This window comes from Anguilla rostrata, chromosome 17, assembly GCF_018555375.3.
Source record: "Anguilla rostrata isolate EN2019 chromosome 17, ASM1855537v3, whole genome shotgun sequence".
Classification (NCBI taxonomy): domain Eukaryota; kingdom Metazoa; phylum Chordata; class Actinopteri; order Anguilliformes; family Anguillidae; genus Anguilla; species Anguilla rostrata.
In genome coordinates this window covers 26,822,589-26,839,840 of record NC_057949.1, presented here as the reverse complement: position 1 = coordinate 26,839,840, position 17,252 = coordinate 26,822,589, and the positions used below count along the sequence as shown (strand labels likewise).

At 43.3% G+C, this 17,252-nt stretch overlaps 3 protein-coding genes and 1 long non-coding RNA gene across 5 annotated transcripts in view; 2 read left to right on the top strand and 2 right to left on the bottom strand.

Annotated features, from left to right (window-relative positions):
• cep112 (centrosomal protein 112) overlaps positions 1-1,744 on the bottom strand; it is a 71,155-nt gene extending 69,411 nt beyond the window's left edge. For both annotated transcript variants that reach the window (XM_064315210.1, XM_064315211.1), the window contains exons 1-3: positions 1,601-1,744; positions 980-1,085; positions 378-568 (exon numbers count right to left, since the gene is read on the bottom strand). In XM_064315210.1, coding sequence (XP_064171280.1) covers positions 378-568; positions 980-1,079 — 291 coding nt within the window. In that variant the 5' untranslated portion in view covers positions 1,080-1,085; positions 1,601-1,744. The remainder of the gene's footprint in view (positions 1-377; positions 569-979; positions 1,086-1,600) is intronic.
• scpep1 (serine carboxypeptidase 1) overlaps positions 1-17,252 on the top strand; it is a 397,664-nt gene that overhangs the window by 351,388 nt on the left and 29,024 nt on the right. The gene's annotated exons all lie outside the window — the stretch shown is intronic.
• LOC135242996 (polycomb complex protein BMI-1-like) lies at positions 3,697-13,481 on the top strand. Its single transcript, XM_064314406.1, has 10 exons — positions 3,697-3,857; positions 5,647-5,780; positions 6,377-6,473; positions 8,188-8,243; positions 8,469-8,519; positions 9,888-10,008; positions 10,283-10,328; positions 10,480-10,578; positions 11,348-11,428; positions 11,912-13,481. Exons 2-10 carry the CDS (start codon positions 5,669-5,671, stop codon positions 12,224-12,226), a joined length of 978 nt encoding a protein of 325 aa, XP_064170476.1. The 5' UTR covers positions 3,697-3,857; positions 5,647-5,668; the 3' UTR covers positions 12,227-13,481.
• LOC135242997 (uncharacterized) lies at positions 7,090-15,205 on the bottom strand. Its single transcript, XR_010326521.1, has 5 exons — positions 14,775-15,205; positions 12,304-12,412; positions 9,068-9,155; positions 8,439-8,513; positions 7,090-8,305 (listed from the first exon to the last, which is right to left on the bottom strand). It is a non-coding gene; the product is annotated as an uncharacterized LOC135242997 (long non-coding RNA).

Here is a 17,252-nt window from a genome sequence, read left to right as displayed (position 1 = left end):
ACATATAAGTTTAGGCAACGTACAGTGCTCATGCTAATTCATCAGGGTCTGCTGATGCTAGTATTAGTAAATACATAACCTAACAACAAAGATAGATGCCACAGTAGGTCCAAGAGGGAAATGGAGAATATAGTTTTAGATTTGACATAGACAGGACTTGTAAACCCAAGCAAAATGTTGAGTATTGGTTGAGTCACTGTGCAGATTAAATTGGAGCGGTTTCAGTCTGCTGCGGAAGACGGACAGTGACTCCTAATTGTAGCTGTGAGCTCATCGCCCTCCCCACCCCCTACCCCCCTTTCCCACTTCGAAAAGTGGAATTGAAACTGCAATAAATTAAAAAAGATCACATGGTGAGCAGTACAGGCGCCGCATACCATATATGTTGGCAGAGTCTTCAAGGGACCCGCGTCTGGTTTGTGCGTAAAGGGGCCCTCCAAGACCCCTCTTCTGAGCATGTGCAGGAGGAGTCGCGCGTACATGTTCCGATTCTTCCTGGCCATGAGCCCGGACCCAGACACGGCGGGGTCACACAGCTTCCTTATCCACAAGGCACATCGCTGCCGTTCTGTGTTTTTAAAAGGAGGGAAGCAGAGGCCAGTTGTCACGTTTCATACATTAACAGTTCAGGGTATTTAGCAGACACTCTTAACCCAAGTGACTTTTTTTTTTTTTAAGGCTAAGAAGTCAGAGGGTACCAAGTTAACAGTGTCATGACCTGTAGCAGTTGACCCGAGGCCAACATTAAATTGCAACACAACATTAAGTGTGATAGTACTAGGTGCAAAATGGACATATGTACGAAGAGGCAAATGAGAAGTCAAGTAAGTTTTATGGTTGACACATAAGAAACCAACACTAGAGCATCCCTGGACACTCAGACATACTCACACACATACCACAGACAGTATTTATTTTCAGATCTGTGACACATACGTAAGTTATATAAATGGAAAGTGCCATCGGCTTGTAATTTTACCTGATTTGTGAGGAAGTTTCAGGACATATGGTTTCATGTCCACTAGATGATGGTCAAATTCTGAGTCTAGTTTTTCCCAGGAGTCCTCCTGTTGGCTCATTTTCACCTGCAATTTCACGGTACGGAATAGTCTAATGAACACCCGACTGTAAATGCAATTTGCCAATTACAATCATGGGTTCCGTTTATTATTTTTTGTATTAGGTCGCTAGCTAAGTTAAGTTAAATGATGTTAGCCAGCCAAAGCCCAAGACCAAAGTTTCAGCGATACGGCGGTACTAGCGAATTTACTATCACTATATAACTGTCGTAGCTGTAATCAGCTCATTGCTAAAGTATAGTAAGACAAACTTCATTACAATATCTGCTTCAGTAACAAGCAATCAATCGTTCCCTGTTGTCTCTAGCTACCTATCAAACAGTTCGTTTTTCAAAGCGAGTTAAGCTAAGTTAGCAAATTAATGGTATTGCTTGCTAGCTGGGTAGCTATGATAGTTAATTTCCTATATGCATTTAGAAGCAATCGATGCGCAACATCGGTTTACATTCATGCAGCCTAGCTTACGAAAATAACAAAGATTGAGCAGCTAATATGAAAAATGATGGGTGGCGATTGATTACTTTGTCAGTAGCTCAGATTTCACTTAGCGGTTCCAAACGGTTCAAAACTTCAGCTTCCTTGACAGCAAACAAGACGTCACATCCGTTTTCCGCAAGAAGGCGTCTAAAATCCCCATAGCAACTGAGGTACAAGATGCCCGTGGCTATGGTATCTGCTACGTTTTCCACTCGCCTAGAACATGGGCTATTTTTTATTTCTGACGACTAAACTTGCTAAATGTAGATTATTAAGTTTACGTAGTATGTCTGCCCTATTTTTCCTGGTTGTACCGTGAGTTTTACAGGCAAAGTCTAAGTACGACATGACTAATTACGACAAGTTAGAGCATATATCAACATGGTCAGTATGTAAAATTTATTGGATAAAAAAAAAAACATTTTATGAGAAGATCAAGCAACCATTCTGGTCGCATCGTGTGCCTGTACTCGAAAAAAACAATAACTTGCAACATTTGAAGAAAGAAACTTTAGAAAACAATGAAAACAATAGCCTACAGCAGTGTAATAAGTCAAGTCCTGCAAAATATATAAAATACAAATGCAAGTATATATGAAAATCATTAAAATAATAACAGTGAACACAGAATTAATGAAGTAGCACAAAACTTCAGAAGCAAATGTAAAAAGGCCATTAAAATAGCCATGAAAAAATTACCAAAAATGAATCAATTTAAAGTACAGCTTGTGTATAACCATGACCTTGTCCAGTTTGTTCCAAGGGTCCCTGCCTCTACACCATAAAGTGGCAAGCTAAACAGGATTTCTTCACTCTTCTTTGGAATGCTGTTGGTGCCACTTTTTTGCAACTTTCCTAATGTGATTGATGGCATTCCTCTAGCCATTGCTGCCATGGTGCATCAGTCGATATTATGTCAAATGATTCAAAGAGTAGCCTGTTTGTTGGTCTGAACCATATACATAGGAACCAGAGAGGGTAGGAGGAGCCAGGCAGTGAAGCCTAGGAAGTAACAGGAAACGGCCTCTACTGCACGTGTTGTGACCAGAAGAGATGTCCATTGAATTCAATGCAGAAAACCAAGGTGATTTTACTACCAAAGAGAACCTCATTGGTCAATTTTTTGTGATCATAAATTTCATTATGTGTCAGAGTTTGTGAAACAATGGTTGTTTTGGTCCAGAAGTCTTGGAGAAAATATGTATTAAAATGTAGATATTTTATTACATATTACATGTTTTTACAATCTGATTTTCATATGAAATGTAACAATTGTTAATTGAGTTTCAGAATACCATCGGGGAAGTTATTTTGCCTTCAAAAGTCTGATATTCCACATTCATTTTAATGGGAGCGCCAATGATTTTGCCCTCAGCATGCACAGTACAGGCTTACTTCCTGGACTTCACAAGCTTAGGTTAGCTTAAGGCGTGCTCGCCTGTCCAGTTTAATATGCATCCATGGTCTGGACTGACCAAAGCATCTTGCTGCACTTTTTTGCATGATGGTCTGTAGCAGGCATACGCATCCCTTGTCCTGTGCTGGTCCTGTTTCTGGTTTTTGTTCCATCTGAGCTTGATCACAAGAGTTTGATGGATTATTAAAAGTCCGAACTTGAATATTTTGAATGATGAAATGCTGAGTGCCTCCAGAAAATGGTTACCTGCATCCATTAGACCTGATTAATTCAAACAAATTAAAAGGATTCCACTTATGTTACAGGCTTGAATGGAACAAAAACAAGGCACTTATGGCACTCAAGGAAAGGGTTACCTACCCCTGGTCTATTGTTGAGACGCTGTATACATATAGCTGGGCTCGTTTTTAAGATGCTAATTTTTCAGTCAATGAACTTGAAAGGCCATTCATAGGTGTTTTCATTTGTTTAATTACTGCAATATTTAAGGTGCACAATGACCCATTGTAAAGGGCCGCAAGTGTGGCAGTAATTTTTATTCATGGTATAGGGCTACTTATGAAAAAGAAGCTATCTACATATGAGCAATGCAATGGCTGTGACGTGGTTCGCCGATGCATTAGAAGGTACTCTATCGAAAAGGCAACAGACGGTGTCAAAGCCAACGTGGGGAAACCTGTATTTGAGGGATTACCCCCAAACGCAGCCCCTCTACAGACTAATGAGAATGCAAACCACGTGATGAAATGGGGCGGTCCGTCGTCTGGCTTTGAAAAAAAAAAGCCATTTTGTGTCGTCCTTACAATACATATCTTTGCAAAGTCACAATTTTTCGTTCGGGACAAATACAAATAGAAGAGCGTGTGGGTTTCCTGCAATATCAGGTTGGTGCAATGCAGTAGATATTTCATGTGTAACGCCATTTTGTTGTTGAAGCGCTGGTTGAACAGGGTAGTCTAATCCCTTTCTCCGCTCCTTTTTTGACATTTAGCTAGTGTAATCATTCAGATGTCAAGATGGCCGCCTCGGATTCAAATTTATATTCTTTAGCTACTGATCTGTCCTTTGTTTTTATTAAGACTATTGACTGTTTTGTTCATTCGGTAGAAAAGAGGGCAAATAACGATTGCATTATGCGTGCTTCTCTGTTGCCAGGTAGAAAACGACTGAAGGGTAGCTAGCTAGCATGTAGCTGACGAGGGAGCTAGCTATCAAGGTGATGCTTAGACTACTCTTCTTTATCTTATGGGGTTAAGTAAAGCTATCCAGGCCTGCTCATTGTCGGTTGTTCAGTTTTATGCGTTTTTGTTTTATATTTGCATCGTTGATGATCTGTACGGATGATTCACCCAAAGTGTAAATGCGCTCGTGTAGCCTGTCGTCTGCATTGTCTAAGTTATGCCGTAGCTAGGCACACGTTAGACAGTGTGCTACAATGTTTTGATGTCGTAGTGCAGCAGCCAAGATACAATGTACAGGCCGACTAGCCAAAGACAAACCAAGCCTGTAAGGAGAGGTCTTCAAAGTAATCGATCTGCGAGAATTGTCAGGGTCAGAGGACGGAAAACATTACTTTTGCACGCAATTAACGGGATCTTCGCCTATAGCAACGTAGGCACCATCCCAGAGATACGGGCTGCAAAATGAGACGTGGGACAGTAGGAGTGGAACAAGGGGGTGTAACATAAGCTAAATCTTATAGCCGACTTTTAAATACTGATAACGATGCGACCCGTGGACTAGCTATATAGGCTTATTTGCAACGCATAACTGCAAAATGACTCACGGCCAGTTGTATTACCATGTGCAGTGTACAAAAACAAGCTTGTGACTGTTAATTTTCTATCAAAACTTAAATGTGTAGGCCTACCAGTAGGTGGCATGCACACGCATTAAAAAAAATTATGACCAACTTCACAGGTACAAACACGTAACTGTTCACCAGCCCCTTTTCCTGTCATTTATATGGGAAAAAATGCTTCATGGGAAAACAACAAGGCTAATAGTAATGATATTGCTCATATCTTTGGAGCAATACGAACAATAGCATTAGGCTCAGAGCAGCCAGTAAAATTTTAAATAAAACTTGGGATAGAAATTGATTCAAAAATTACTCAATCGGAACAGTTTTGATACCGACTACGGATACCGTATAACAGTACGGAAGTTACGCTAGTACAGAAATTATAACGTGCTGCAGCCACTGGTGATCAATTATAGATGCACTGAACAATTTATGTAATCTGAATTTACAATGAAAAGTATACAATAAAATTAGTATTTCAGTGTCATGCTGTGAAAAGGTGATGTGCTGTTTTGGTTTACTGTATTTAAAGTGAATAGAATATTAGGTGTGAAATAAAGGAAAAAGCCTTGTGCACAGCGTGTTATCACGAGGTGCCGGTCCGACAAGATACAGATCAAACAATGTTAAGGCCAGCAGTAGCTGGGATTGCTTGAGCCTTCTTGAATTTCTTTTTTTGATGACCAGCAGAATATAGAGGGTGTAACAATCAGTGATTTGAAACTTCCTAACTTGCAGCACAAGTCTTTAATGTCATAAAGTCTCACTTCTCTTCTTTTTTGAGTGTGCGGTTCCAGAATATAAGGTATTTACAAGGCCGATATGCTGTGGGCTGCTCTTTTCCCATTTCCCCGCCCCCTGTCCTGCAGATGCTGCCCCCTGCTGGATAAGATGCACAAAACCACGCTGATCAAAATCACAGAGCTGAATCCCAACCTGATCTGCCCACTGTGTGTGGGGTACTTCATCGATGCCACCACCATCGTGGAGTGTCTGCACTCCTGTAAGCATCGCCATGGCCACGCTCCATTTATTATTTATTCATTTGTATATATATATATAACCTTGTATCTTATGATCCAAGAAAGCTTTTGATGTGACGTTGTCTTAAGGTTTAATTAATGCTGCTAAATTCTTAAAAGGTGATTCTGCCACTTTTTATGGCTTTTAAATGGAATTGTAGAATATCAAATGTATTCAAATGTTTTGCTTTTGTGGTATTTTGTGACGGTAGTATTTCGTTCCAAGTATGTTTAAAATGTGTAGCTATTAACACTGTTGGGTTGTTATTTGGAAGATGGTGAATGTGAAACTGAATGTGTTCCTACCTGATGACTGAATTAGCGTTATTGTGTGCTGGTAGTTTCTTTTTGGAAGATGCTGAATGATGGGAATAAATTAACTGAATATGCCCCTACCTGATGACTGAATTAGCGTTATTGTGCTGGTTGTTTCTTTTTGGAAGATGGCTAGGTTAGTCTGCACTGTATTTATATAATACCAGCAGCATTTTCATCCCTTAACTCTAGTGAAACTGGCTGGTCGGTTTTTACGATCCCTCTTACATCTGAACACCCCCCCCCCTTCCTTTTTCTCCAGTCTGCAAATCCTGCATCGTCAGCTTCCTGGAGACCAATAAATTCTGTCCCAGGTGTGATGTGCAGGTCCACAAAACCCGCCCAATGCTCAGCATCAGGTAAGTGTGCGTGTTGTCACCCTGCATGTGTACCTGCCACAGCCCAAAGACAGAGATCAGCTGCGTCCGCCTCTGCACATGCACCAGAAACCTGGAAAATCTCTCTCAAAACCGTGTTTAGAAAACAGCCATGCAGTACTAATATTGGTATGAAGAAGATAAGTACGGAGTGTAGCACAGTGGGTAAGGAACTGGACTTGTAACCAAAAGGTTGCAGGTTCGATTCCCGGGTAGGACACTGCCGTTGTACCCTTGAGCAAGGTACTTAACCGAAATTGCTTCAGTATATATCCAGCTGTATAAATGGATACAATGTAAAAAAGTTGTGTAAGTCTCTCTGGATAAGAGCGTCTGCTAAATGCCTGTAATGTAATAAGTTATTTACTCTTAGCCCAACCCCAGAATCAATTGCAGTATAAGTATTGTTGTTCTTCAGGGGGTAATAACAATGTGTGGACCTGTTTGACCTTTAATTCATGTAATCTAAGATTACGTAACTCCATTACTAGAGGAATGGTGTACAGGCTGGTTTTCGTTCCAATTAATTATTCTTGTTTTTCTTCTCTGAACAGCTGTACTGGTTCACTCCTACATGGGACCACAGTAAAAAAAAAAAAAAAGTCCACCAAAGATACACACACACAGTCTGCAGGTTTATCTCATGACTTCATCAGAAATATCAGTTCAAACAGGGTCAGGCTAATTCAATAACTCAGATTTGGCTCGAAAACCCGAGCTGAACCCGCCCTAGATGTGAACCTCTGCTGTAACTGACGCCGCTTGTGTTGGGTGGGTCCTTGGCATGAGGCAAAATACCGTTGTATTAAATTTCTTGACACGGAACAATGGCGATACGAATCGCATTCCTAGGTCATGAAGGTAAACGCCCGCATAACTGCCTCCCACATAAACAACCAACCGGATTATCCGACATGCTTCTTTAAGTGCTTATGTCATTTCTAATTGAGATTGACAGCCTTACTCAAGTGCCAACTTTTGTGTGAGTGTAACACGCCATACTGCACTGCATCTGTACTTGTGCACAGGCTAGGACTGTGGAACCTCCTCCACTTTCTGTGATTATCAGTGTTCACCACACTGCATAATCAAGGAGAAAAAATGGAACAAAACGATTTTTTTGAATTTATTCAATTATGCATAAATCACATTTTGAGAATTCAGCTTCCATGCTTTTTTTCTTTGCTTTTTTTTTTTTTAGTGGTTTTTATAAAATTATGTAAAATTCTCTCATGTCTGCCTCTCATCTGGTCCCATTATATTATATTTACTTATTTTAATATAAAAGTGATATGGCTGTGGGCCTCTCACCCAGTGCATGCTGGGATATCCCACAACCCTGCCTAGGATAAGCGGGTATAAATAATGGAAGGATGGATGGATATATGGCAAAGATTTGAATCAATGCAACATAAATTTGTTCCACTTATAGTGTTGTGGGAATATCATGTCCTGAATCCAATATTGGGGTACGAATCCCATTGTGGGCTCACCCATGTGTCCTGTCCGTGCTGTGGGCTTGCTCCATGAACACAACTGGGGTGACAATAGGACATTCCAAATTAGGGTGGGAACTAGACATGCACAGCCCTGTGTTGGGCGCCAGATTATTTCAAAAATCCCCATTGTTGGGGTGAGAGAGCCCTGGACCTTCACACTCCGTTGTGGCCCCTGACTGTGCTGTCCCCCCCTGCAGGTCAGACAAAACGCTGCAGGACATCGTGTACAAGCTGGTCCCCGGGCTCTTCAGAGGTAAGGGAAGGCTGCTCTGACTCACTGCAGACTGCCCAGCCCTGGCTCGTCCAGTGAGAACGCTGTCAAAACCACATTTTATCACATGTCCATGATTCACCTGAATAACGAACCCAGCCAGTTTGTGAGTTACAGACATAAAATGAAGCCCTGTTTTTAGTTTTTTTCGGAAGCTGTTTGTAGTTCCTGTCTTACCTTCCCTTCTCATTGTTTCGTTTCTGACAGATGAGATGAAACGGAGGCGGGACTTCTACACAGCCAACCCTGTGGCTGATGGTGGGTGCAAGAAAGAGGCGTTAAAACTGGAACACTGTTTCTGTCCCTGTGTGTGCGTGTGTGTGTGGGGAAAGAATGTGGAGCTGGTAAGGTGTACAGGTACCTGTGTGTTTGTGTCAGGTGTACGGGTACCTTGTGTGTGTGTGTTTGTGTCAGGTGTACGGGTACCTGTGTGTGTCAGGTGTACGGGTACCTGTGTGTGTGTGTGGTGTACGGGTACCTGTGTGTGTGGTGTACGGGTACCTGTGTGTGTGTGTGTGGTGTACAGGTACCTGTGTGTGTGTGTCAGGTGTACGGGTACCTGTGTGTGTGTGTGGTGTACAGGTACCTGTGTGTGTGTGTGTCAGGTGTACGGGTACCTGTGTGTGTGTGGTGTACAGGTACCTGTGTGTGTGTGTGGTGTACAGGTACCTGTGTGTGTGTGTCAGGTGTACGGGTACCTGTGTGTGTGTGGTGTACAGGTACCTGTGTGTGTGTGTCAGGTGTACGGGTACCTGTGTGTGTGTGGTGTACAGGTACCTGTGTGTGTGTGTAAGGTGTACGGGTACCTGTGTGGGTGAGGAGAAGCGGTGGGGGTGGGTCTCCAGCCATGAGCACATCCAGGCAGGCAGGATTGCAGGACTCTGGTCCACAGATCTGTGTGTGTGTGTGTGTGTGTGTGTGTGTGAGAGAGAGAGAAAAAACACAGTACAAAATGCAGAGATGGTTTGTGGGTCAACTGCAGCCTTCTTGGGTTTAAACCCCCAGACCACAAAACAACATTACAACTGGAACAGCTATCCTGACCTGTGAAATGAGGATCGTCTGATCTAATCGTAATGCAGTCCTGTGGTCTACAGCAGTGTACGTCCAAACTTGGTCCTGGGGGCCACTTTGCATGCTGGTTTTCGTTCCAAACACGATTGCAAGCTCACAAATTTTAACAAGCTGTTAATTTTTCTTAATTAGGTGCTTTTCATGTTTAGAGGGATTATTTACTCTCTTAAGCCACATTATGCCAGAAATAGCTATGCATGCCATGAAGTATAGAAATCCCATGTTCACATTGTGCTCTACTGCAAACAATTACATCAATACATTACATAGAGGTAAATGTTTTTAACAGAGTAAATTAAAGACTGAGGTAAAACAATAGGCTGAATAAAGCCCCCTAAACAGCAAAAGCACCTAATTAAGAAAAATTAACAACTTGTTAAAATTGTGGGCTTGCAGTTGTGGTTGGAACGAAAAGCAGAAGACACAGTGGGCCCCCAGGAGTGAGTTTGGGGATTACTGGTCTCGGGTTTAAATTCCAGCTAAGCGCAGTGCAGTGGACCCTGTGTATTTAATGCGGTTCGTGACCTGTGACCCTGCCCTCCTCCTGTCCAGGAGCTCAGGCCAGCAGGGAGGACCACGGGGAGGCGAGGGAGGAGGTGCGGGGGGAGGAGGAGAGGGTCCCGGAGGAGGACGAAATCATCAGTCTGTCCATCGAGTTTCACCAGGAGAAGAAGTACGTGCGCCCAGCCTGTCGTTTCTACTCACTCTTATTCGCGTTCCGTGTATCCCAGCATGCAGTGGTGTATACTGGTCGTCCTTCCGCACAAAGGGTTTTTGCAGTTAAGAGGCAGAGTTCTAGGGTGCTTTTAATCCATTTTAAATGTCGTAACAGAGAAAGGTGTGTAGAAGTGGCATTTGTGTGGTCTAAAAACCACTCCTGTTTGCTGTTTGACCTGAGACCATTTAACCTTCTGTCAGTCATGGCCCCGCGCTTATTCTTCTTACAGGAGTGACAAGAAGCCCCCAGACTCCAGAGAAGCAGACAGGGAGAAGGTATTTCTGAAGACATGTTTCACTCGTGTGCTCGTTTTAGGCATACACTTGGAAGTGGCTGTCTGATATTGAGAGACAGAAATGTCCCATTTTTCTGTGTGAAGAAAATGATTCCACTGTAGCCACTGTCCTTCTCTCTCTCTTTCTCCAGCCCAACAGTAAACGCTTCTTGCGTTGCCCAGCTGCCATGACAGTCATGCACCTGGCCAAGTTCCTGCGCAGCAAGATGGACATCCCCAGCAACTACAGGGTAAGAGCCTATACCATTCGCATCCCCAACAACTACAGGGTAAGAGCCTATACCATTCACATCCCCAACAACTACAGGGTAAGAACCTATACCATTCACATCCCCAACAACCACAGGGTAAGAACCTATACCATTCACATCCCCAACAACTACAGGGTAAGAGCCTATACCATTCACATCCCCAACAACTACAGGGTAAGAACCTATACCATTCACATCCCCAACAACCACAGGGTAAGAACCTATACCATTCACATCCCCAACAACCACAGGGTAAGAGCCTATACCATTCACATCCCCAACAACCACAGGGTAAGAACCTATACCACTCACATCCCCAACAACAACAGGGTTAGAACCTATACCACTCACATTCAGCAAGAGAGTAACAGACTATACAATTAACTAATTAACTTTAATTCGGGGCGACATAGCTCAGGAGGTAAGACCGATTGTCTGGCAGTTGGAGGGTTGCCGGTTCAAACCCCGCCCTGGGCATGTCGAAGTGTCCTTGAGCAAGACACCTAACCCCCAACTGCTCTGGCGAATGAGAGGCATCAATTGTAAAGCGCTTTGGATAAAAGCGCTATATAAATGCAGTCAATTTACCATTTACCATTAATTAACCCAAAAGCTACAGTACCCATTAGCAGTGAGAGGCATTTTGAGTAGCGTGAACTTTGTTCACTGGGACGTGTACAGTTTGAGTACCTGTGTAATAAAGCCGAGGCAGAACTGCATGTGGTCACTGACTCCTCTCTCTTCCCAGATTGAGGTTTTGTATGAAGGCGAGCCCCTCAAGGACTATTACACCCTAATCGACATCGCCTACATCTACACATGGAGACGAGTAAGTTAAGGACACCGTGCCCTTCATCAACCCAGCAAAGGGGTCCTTAAATCCATCCATACCACCACGCAGCCCCACCTCAAATAGCACAGAGCTCCACCCATAACAAAGCCCCAGCCCCAATACATTAGCCCCACCCCTAATGACACCCAGCCCCACCTCTTCCCCATCCACAATGCCATGGAGTTCCACCCATAACACTGTTGCATTACAGGCATTTAGCAGACGCTCTTATCCAGAGCCACTTACACAGCTTGTAACATAGCATTTACATTCAGTAACACCACAAAGCTCCGCCCCCTCCCCATACTAGCCCTGCCTCCCAAGACCTCAAACACTACAGCCCCGCCCCCCACTCACCTCCAGCACCACACAACCCCTCCCCTTTTCCCCTGTCTGCCCTCTCTGTAAGGGCCCATAGAGAGAGGTTGTTGAGCCGCAGTGGGGGATGACGGGGTTTTTTAACGTACCGGCTCTCCCCAGCAGAACGGGCCGCTGCCCCTGCGCTACTGCGTCCAGCCGCCGCGGAAACGCCTGAAGCTGTCCCACCCGGCCGCCTCCGGCCACTCCGACGGCGTCAACACCAGCCCCCCCTCCGACAGCGAGTCCCTGAGCGACAAGGCCAGCAGCCCCAACACCCTCCCGTCCAGCTCCTCCCCCCTGCCCAGCCCGGACCCCCGCGGCCCCGCCCCCTCCCCCTCCCCCTCCGCCCAGCTCAACGGCACCCCCCCGCAGGACGGCGCTCGCAAGCACGCGCCCGACGGGGGAGGGGGCACCTGGGGCGGGCCCCTCACCTGAACCGCCCGCCCCCTCCCCCCCCCAGCACCTGTACACATTTCTATTTAACCTGCGCTTTCAGCGGACGGACAGCTCACCTGGGAGACGGACCTGACGCTCTGTCATCTTTTATACGTATCGCCTTGTTTTCTTTCCAACTGTATGTTACTCCTCTGGAACCAGCAGCTCGGACTGCACAGCTGGAACCTGAGATTCAGTTTGTTTGCATGAAAGGTGGGGGTGGGGGGTGGGCTGGGGGGCATACACACACACACACACACACACACATATATATATATACTTCCCATTAGAGTGCGTGTTTGTATATACAAGTGCATATGTTACGTTTATTCCCCCCAAGTTTCTTTTGCAGTGAGGGGGTCCTGAGATTAGCCAAGATGGACGGTTTGAACGAGTCAGTTTCACATGAATGCAGACCTTTGTGATGTCACAACACTACAGGGAATGGACTGTCCAGATTTTGTAACCGTACGCCAAATGCTGCATTCCTGTGTTCTCACAATTCCGGCGACTTGTATTTACTGCGCTCGGAACGCAAGTTTCCCCCGCATCGTAATTACAAGTGCAATAGCCTCGTCACGTTTTTTTACCCGAGTTACCGACTTTGGGTTCTTTTGACTTTGATTAGCGACCTTCCCAGGAAAAAAAAAAGAGAAAGAAAATCGCTGAAAAACATGGCTGTGTTTTGGCCGCTAAATTGTACAAAAATACTGCAGCTTTTTTTTTTTTCTATAACAATCATCATGTTTTTGTAACCTATGATCATGTAAATTATTGCCCAGGTTTGAGGCACCTGACTACAGCCAAATTGGAAGAGTATGTTTCCAAGGAGAGCAGAAACAGGAGAATTATGGGTAAAATACTGAGGTGTCCGTAGTATAAACGAATAAACGCATAAATTAATACATTGGTTAAGAGTCCTAAAGGAAATGCCTTGCTTTTAAATGGGGGAGGGGAGGGGTATGGGGGAAAAAATGTCAATATTAGTCTTTTTTTTTTTTTTGCTAGATGAGGAACGATATGAATTATTTAAATTTGACTTTTTTTTTTTTTTTTAAACTGTAGCTTTAAATCTCCATTGCATCGCTTCTGTTTATTTTGGGAAGTCCCTAAAATTTCATTTATAGTTCTGACAAAAACCACTGTGCAAATGTAAGCACTTTTCAGAACGAGAGCTCCAAGTGCTTTCCAATGATGAAAAAATAAATAAATAAAAACAAGAAGGTAGCAGTCAATAAAAGCGCAAAAAAGCAAATAGCCTGTTTTGGTCTTTATATCTATATGTTGTAATTAATTTTTCACGTACTTGGTAAGGCAGTTGTGCCGAGTACCTTTTCCTATACGTGGTAAATACGGACATTTTTATGCACTACACAGTGCTGGCCCTGTTACCATCTCCTGTGCCCAGTTTTAAGGAGTGGACGAATATTCACTTATGTTCACAGATCTGAACTCTTAAGGACTGAGTCTGTGGTTGGACCACATGTAAAAAGCTGTAGCTTCCATACCTTTTGAACAGCAACATGGCCTTAACTCACCCCTGGAAAAAAAAAACTTCTACGGGAAATGCATCTATTCTGTAGTTTTATTTTTAATTCTGTGCAAATGGAGCTCTCCTGTAACGCATTTTAAGGACACTGTCGTTGGGCCAGAATTGCATAAGATTTAATGGGACCACCTGTTGCGAAGCGCCTCTCCCTAATTAACAAAACAGCCCGTGCCTGCTGTTTTTGAGGATTTCCACCGTCCTCAATCAGATGGAAAACAAATCTGCGAGCACCGAACAAATTTGAGAATATCGAGATAAGACAGGTGAACAGTTTCATACATCAAACAGGTGTATATAATATAGCCCCAGTTAAAGAGTACATTATCAATTAACCGGTCATTGGATGCTCGATGTGGTTCTATCGGTTGGAAGAGAACCCAGCGTACACGGGGGTTCACCAATGACGGAATTTCTGAATACCAAGTATACACACATTTATAAGTAGCCACGGCTTGCCGCTGTCGGTGGCCTGACCATGCCTACACTGCAAACAACTGGGACTACTAGATCTTGTTGGCAAAAAAAAGCAAGTTAATTAGTCTACCTGTAGGCCGTGTTTTGGAAAATAATTCTGACAGCACGTGACGACTGCAAACACGAAATTACTTTTCGAAACAATTCATGATTTGTTTGACAATATAACAGCTCGCCCAACACCTTCATAAATGCTCCTGTCCGGTGTACCATTGAGCGGTAATTACGGTCTACACCTGGCGGAGCACCTTAACCTTCCATCGAGCTTAGTTTGGAGGACATTCTTGCTCCACAGCAAATATACACAATTAGCAGCCGATACACGAAATGTTCTCTCTAATCAGAGTTCTTTAGTTGGCCCGTGGTTAGAAACACAGTTAAATTGAGACACGTTTAAAACATAATCTCTTTAATTTATCTACCTTGATTCCCTGAAGGGAAAATCAGTTGAAAAACATTAATCCCACAAATCAGACTTTTGCTCGATCAATTACAGTATAGGATCACACATGTACCCCGCCTTACCTGTTTCTTGGGTATGAAATGGTTTTCTGATTTTCGGGTGAAAACCCGGGGTTCAAAGTCACGGCTAGCAATTCACCTCGCCGATCCTTCATCAAAACACTCCTATCTCCTAGATTAGATTGAACGGGGAAATCATCCCGGCCAACCGCGCCGCTCTGCTGGTCTCGCGAACACACTTGGCACGCGCTTTCCATACCAGACCGCGGCGCGCTTCCCCCGGCTTTGCAGGACGAGGCACGCCGCAGCCCAGCAGATGTCTCCAAACCGCAAGCGTATGCTTGCCAGGGGAAGTGTAAGTGAGATTGTAGACATTTCCTCTCGATCGTGCTGCACGAGTACGCAATGCCAAGGAAAACATCCCGTTAAACAGAATGCAATGACTGTGTCGAGGTACAGGACAAAAAACACGAAAACGCAATTTGTCAATCTCAGTCGTATGAACCACTTAACGACACCATGCCTGTTTTGGCGCTTTACTCGTGCACATACTTGACCTGTGGCTGACAACGGGAGGACAGCCACGCATCACCACCCCTGCACAAAATCATTTTAACCAGACCACATGGCCCCTCATCGATTAATGGTCTGTTCTGCAAGTGGAACCGGTTTCTTTGTCAAAAAATGGTGGCGTATGTCATGCTGTCTGTGACAAACCACGACCACATGTCTGTCAGACGTCCCTATCACGACACAAAGTGCATGCTCTGGCGTGTGTCTACATATTCGACTCTTCCCATCACATTACGTCAGAAATGATTTTGGAGCAGGCCTATACGTTTAAACTACTGCGTGTACTTCGAGATTAGCAAAAATGGCAGGTATTACAAGAAGAAATTAGCTGCTAACTGTAATGATCTTCTTGAGTAAGTGCTCATCAAACATTTTGCTTCAAAATCACCGACAGCAACAAAGAGTGGAAGCTTTAAAAGCTCCAAATAAAAAGCAATGGTTAAAAAAACTATCCAATGTATATACCCAAAGTTAAAACAAAATGAAATGTTTTCTTCCCCCATAATCCTACATACATTATAAATGAATAAATGGCACAAAGGATGCATGCAACTCATGGTAGAAAAGATAATGTAAGATTCAAAACAAGAGGGACCCACAAGTGTCCCATGCAGCATTCAGTTTGTTCCTCAGTGGGTTGTGATGTCCCAAAGTATTTCAAACGGTCATTTTAATTGGTTCCCTCTATAGACAGTTCGTAGCCCTCCGTGATTGGCTACTGCCACAAAAGCTGTGTTTGAAATCTCACTGAAATCTGTAATAGTGATAGAAATAACTAGCATTCACATTTAAAACAGCCAAAATAGGTTAATTCCACGATACCGTGTCTTGCCATTATCAATGATGCCACCCTATATGACGCAGATTAATATGAATACAGGGTAAAATTGTTAGTTAGGCTTACATTAAAAAGGCAGATTGAATGTACCTTAGAGCACTAAAATAACCCTTTTACGCACACAAAGACCGCGGGTTCCCAAACTGTTTTTTTTTTCCTGACAGGAAAGTTTTGTTGTCAGCAAAAACACAATTTGCATTATGTGCAACCTTTATCAATACAGCCAAAATGGATATGCTAAAGCTGCATAAATTCAGTCTGATGGTAACATTACTGTTTGGCTGACTGTATATAAGCCAATATACAGACAATGAACCCTACCAGACCAGGAGGAGTAAGTTAACATTTCTGCTCCATTCACGTTTTTATATTTTTAAGTGTTTTGCCTGTTTTATTGTAAAAACAGCTCCAAGTAATTTTCCTCTTCCACAGATTGTTCAGAAGCAGCTCTGTGCTTTGACCGTTTGAACCAACTGGTAATTAAAGGTACCTATTGTTACTGGAATAGCATGTGTTTCATTACTGGCAAACAATGTGCAGAAATATTTTAACACTTTTATTCATCAATGTAAAAGTAATATTGATTATGAGCTATTAGTTATTTATCGATTATAAATAAATGATGCACTGCTAGATTAACATTGTTTCCATTATAATAGGTTGTGTAAAATTCGCCTGAAAGTTTTTCCCTAACGATATCCTTCAAAAATAACGGCACGTTTTTTTTTGTCGCATATAAACCAGCAAAAGCGGTATTATATTTGTCGTTAAATGGCTACACATTTTCAATACCACGGAGTGAACGACATATCCTACAGGACAGGTGTTGTTTTGGTACGAAAAAAAGCACAGCCTCTACTTTAGACTGACAGGTGAGAAGAAATCAGCATGACTGCCGCAAACTAAAATCCAAACCAAAACACAGAATTTTAAATTCTTTTTCAACAGTCAGCCGGAACTTGAAGAAGCAACACATCAGCACTGTGACAGGGGGGCAGCAGTGAACGCACCCCTCTAAGTCCAGGTCCGAGATGTTTCTCTTTAAGGTTTATTATGAGATGACGCACCATGGCCTGTAAGGAACCATTGGGAACTCTTAAAAGCAAATCCACAAAATCTTACATGCCTTC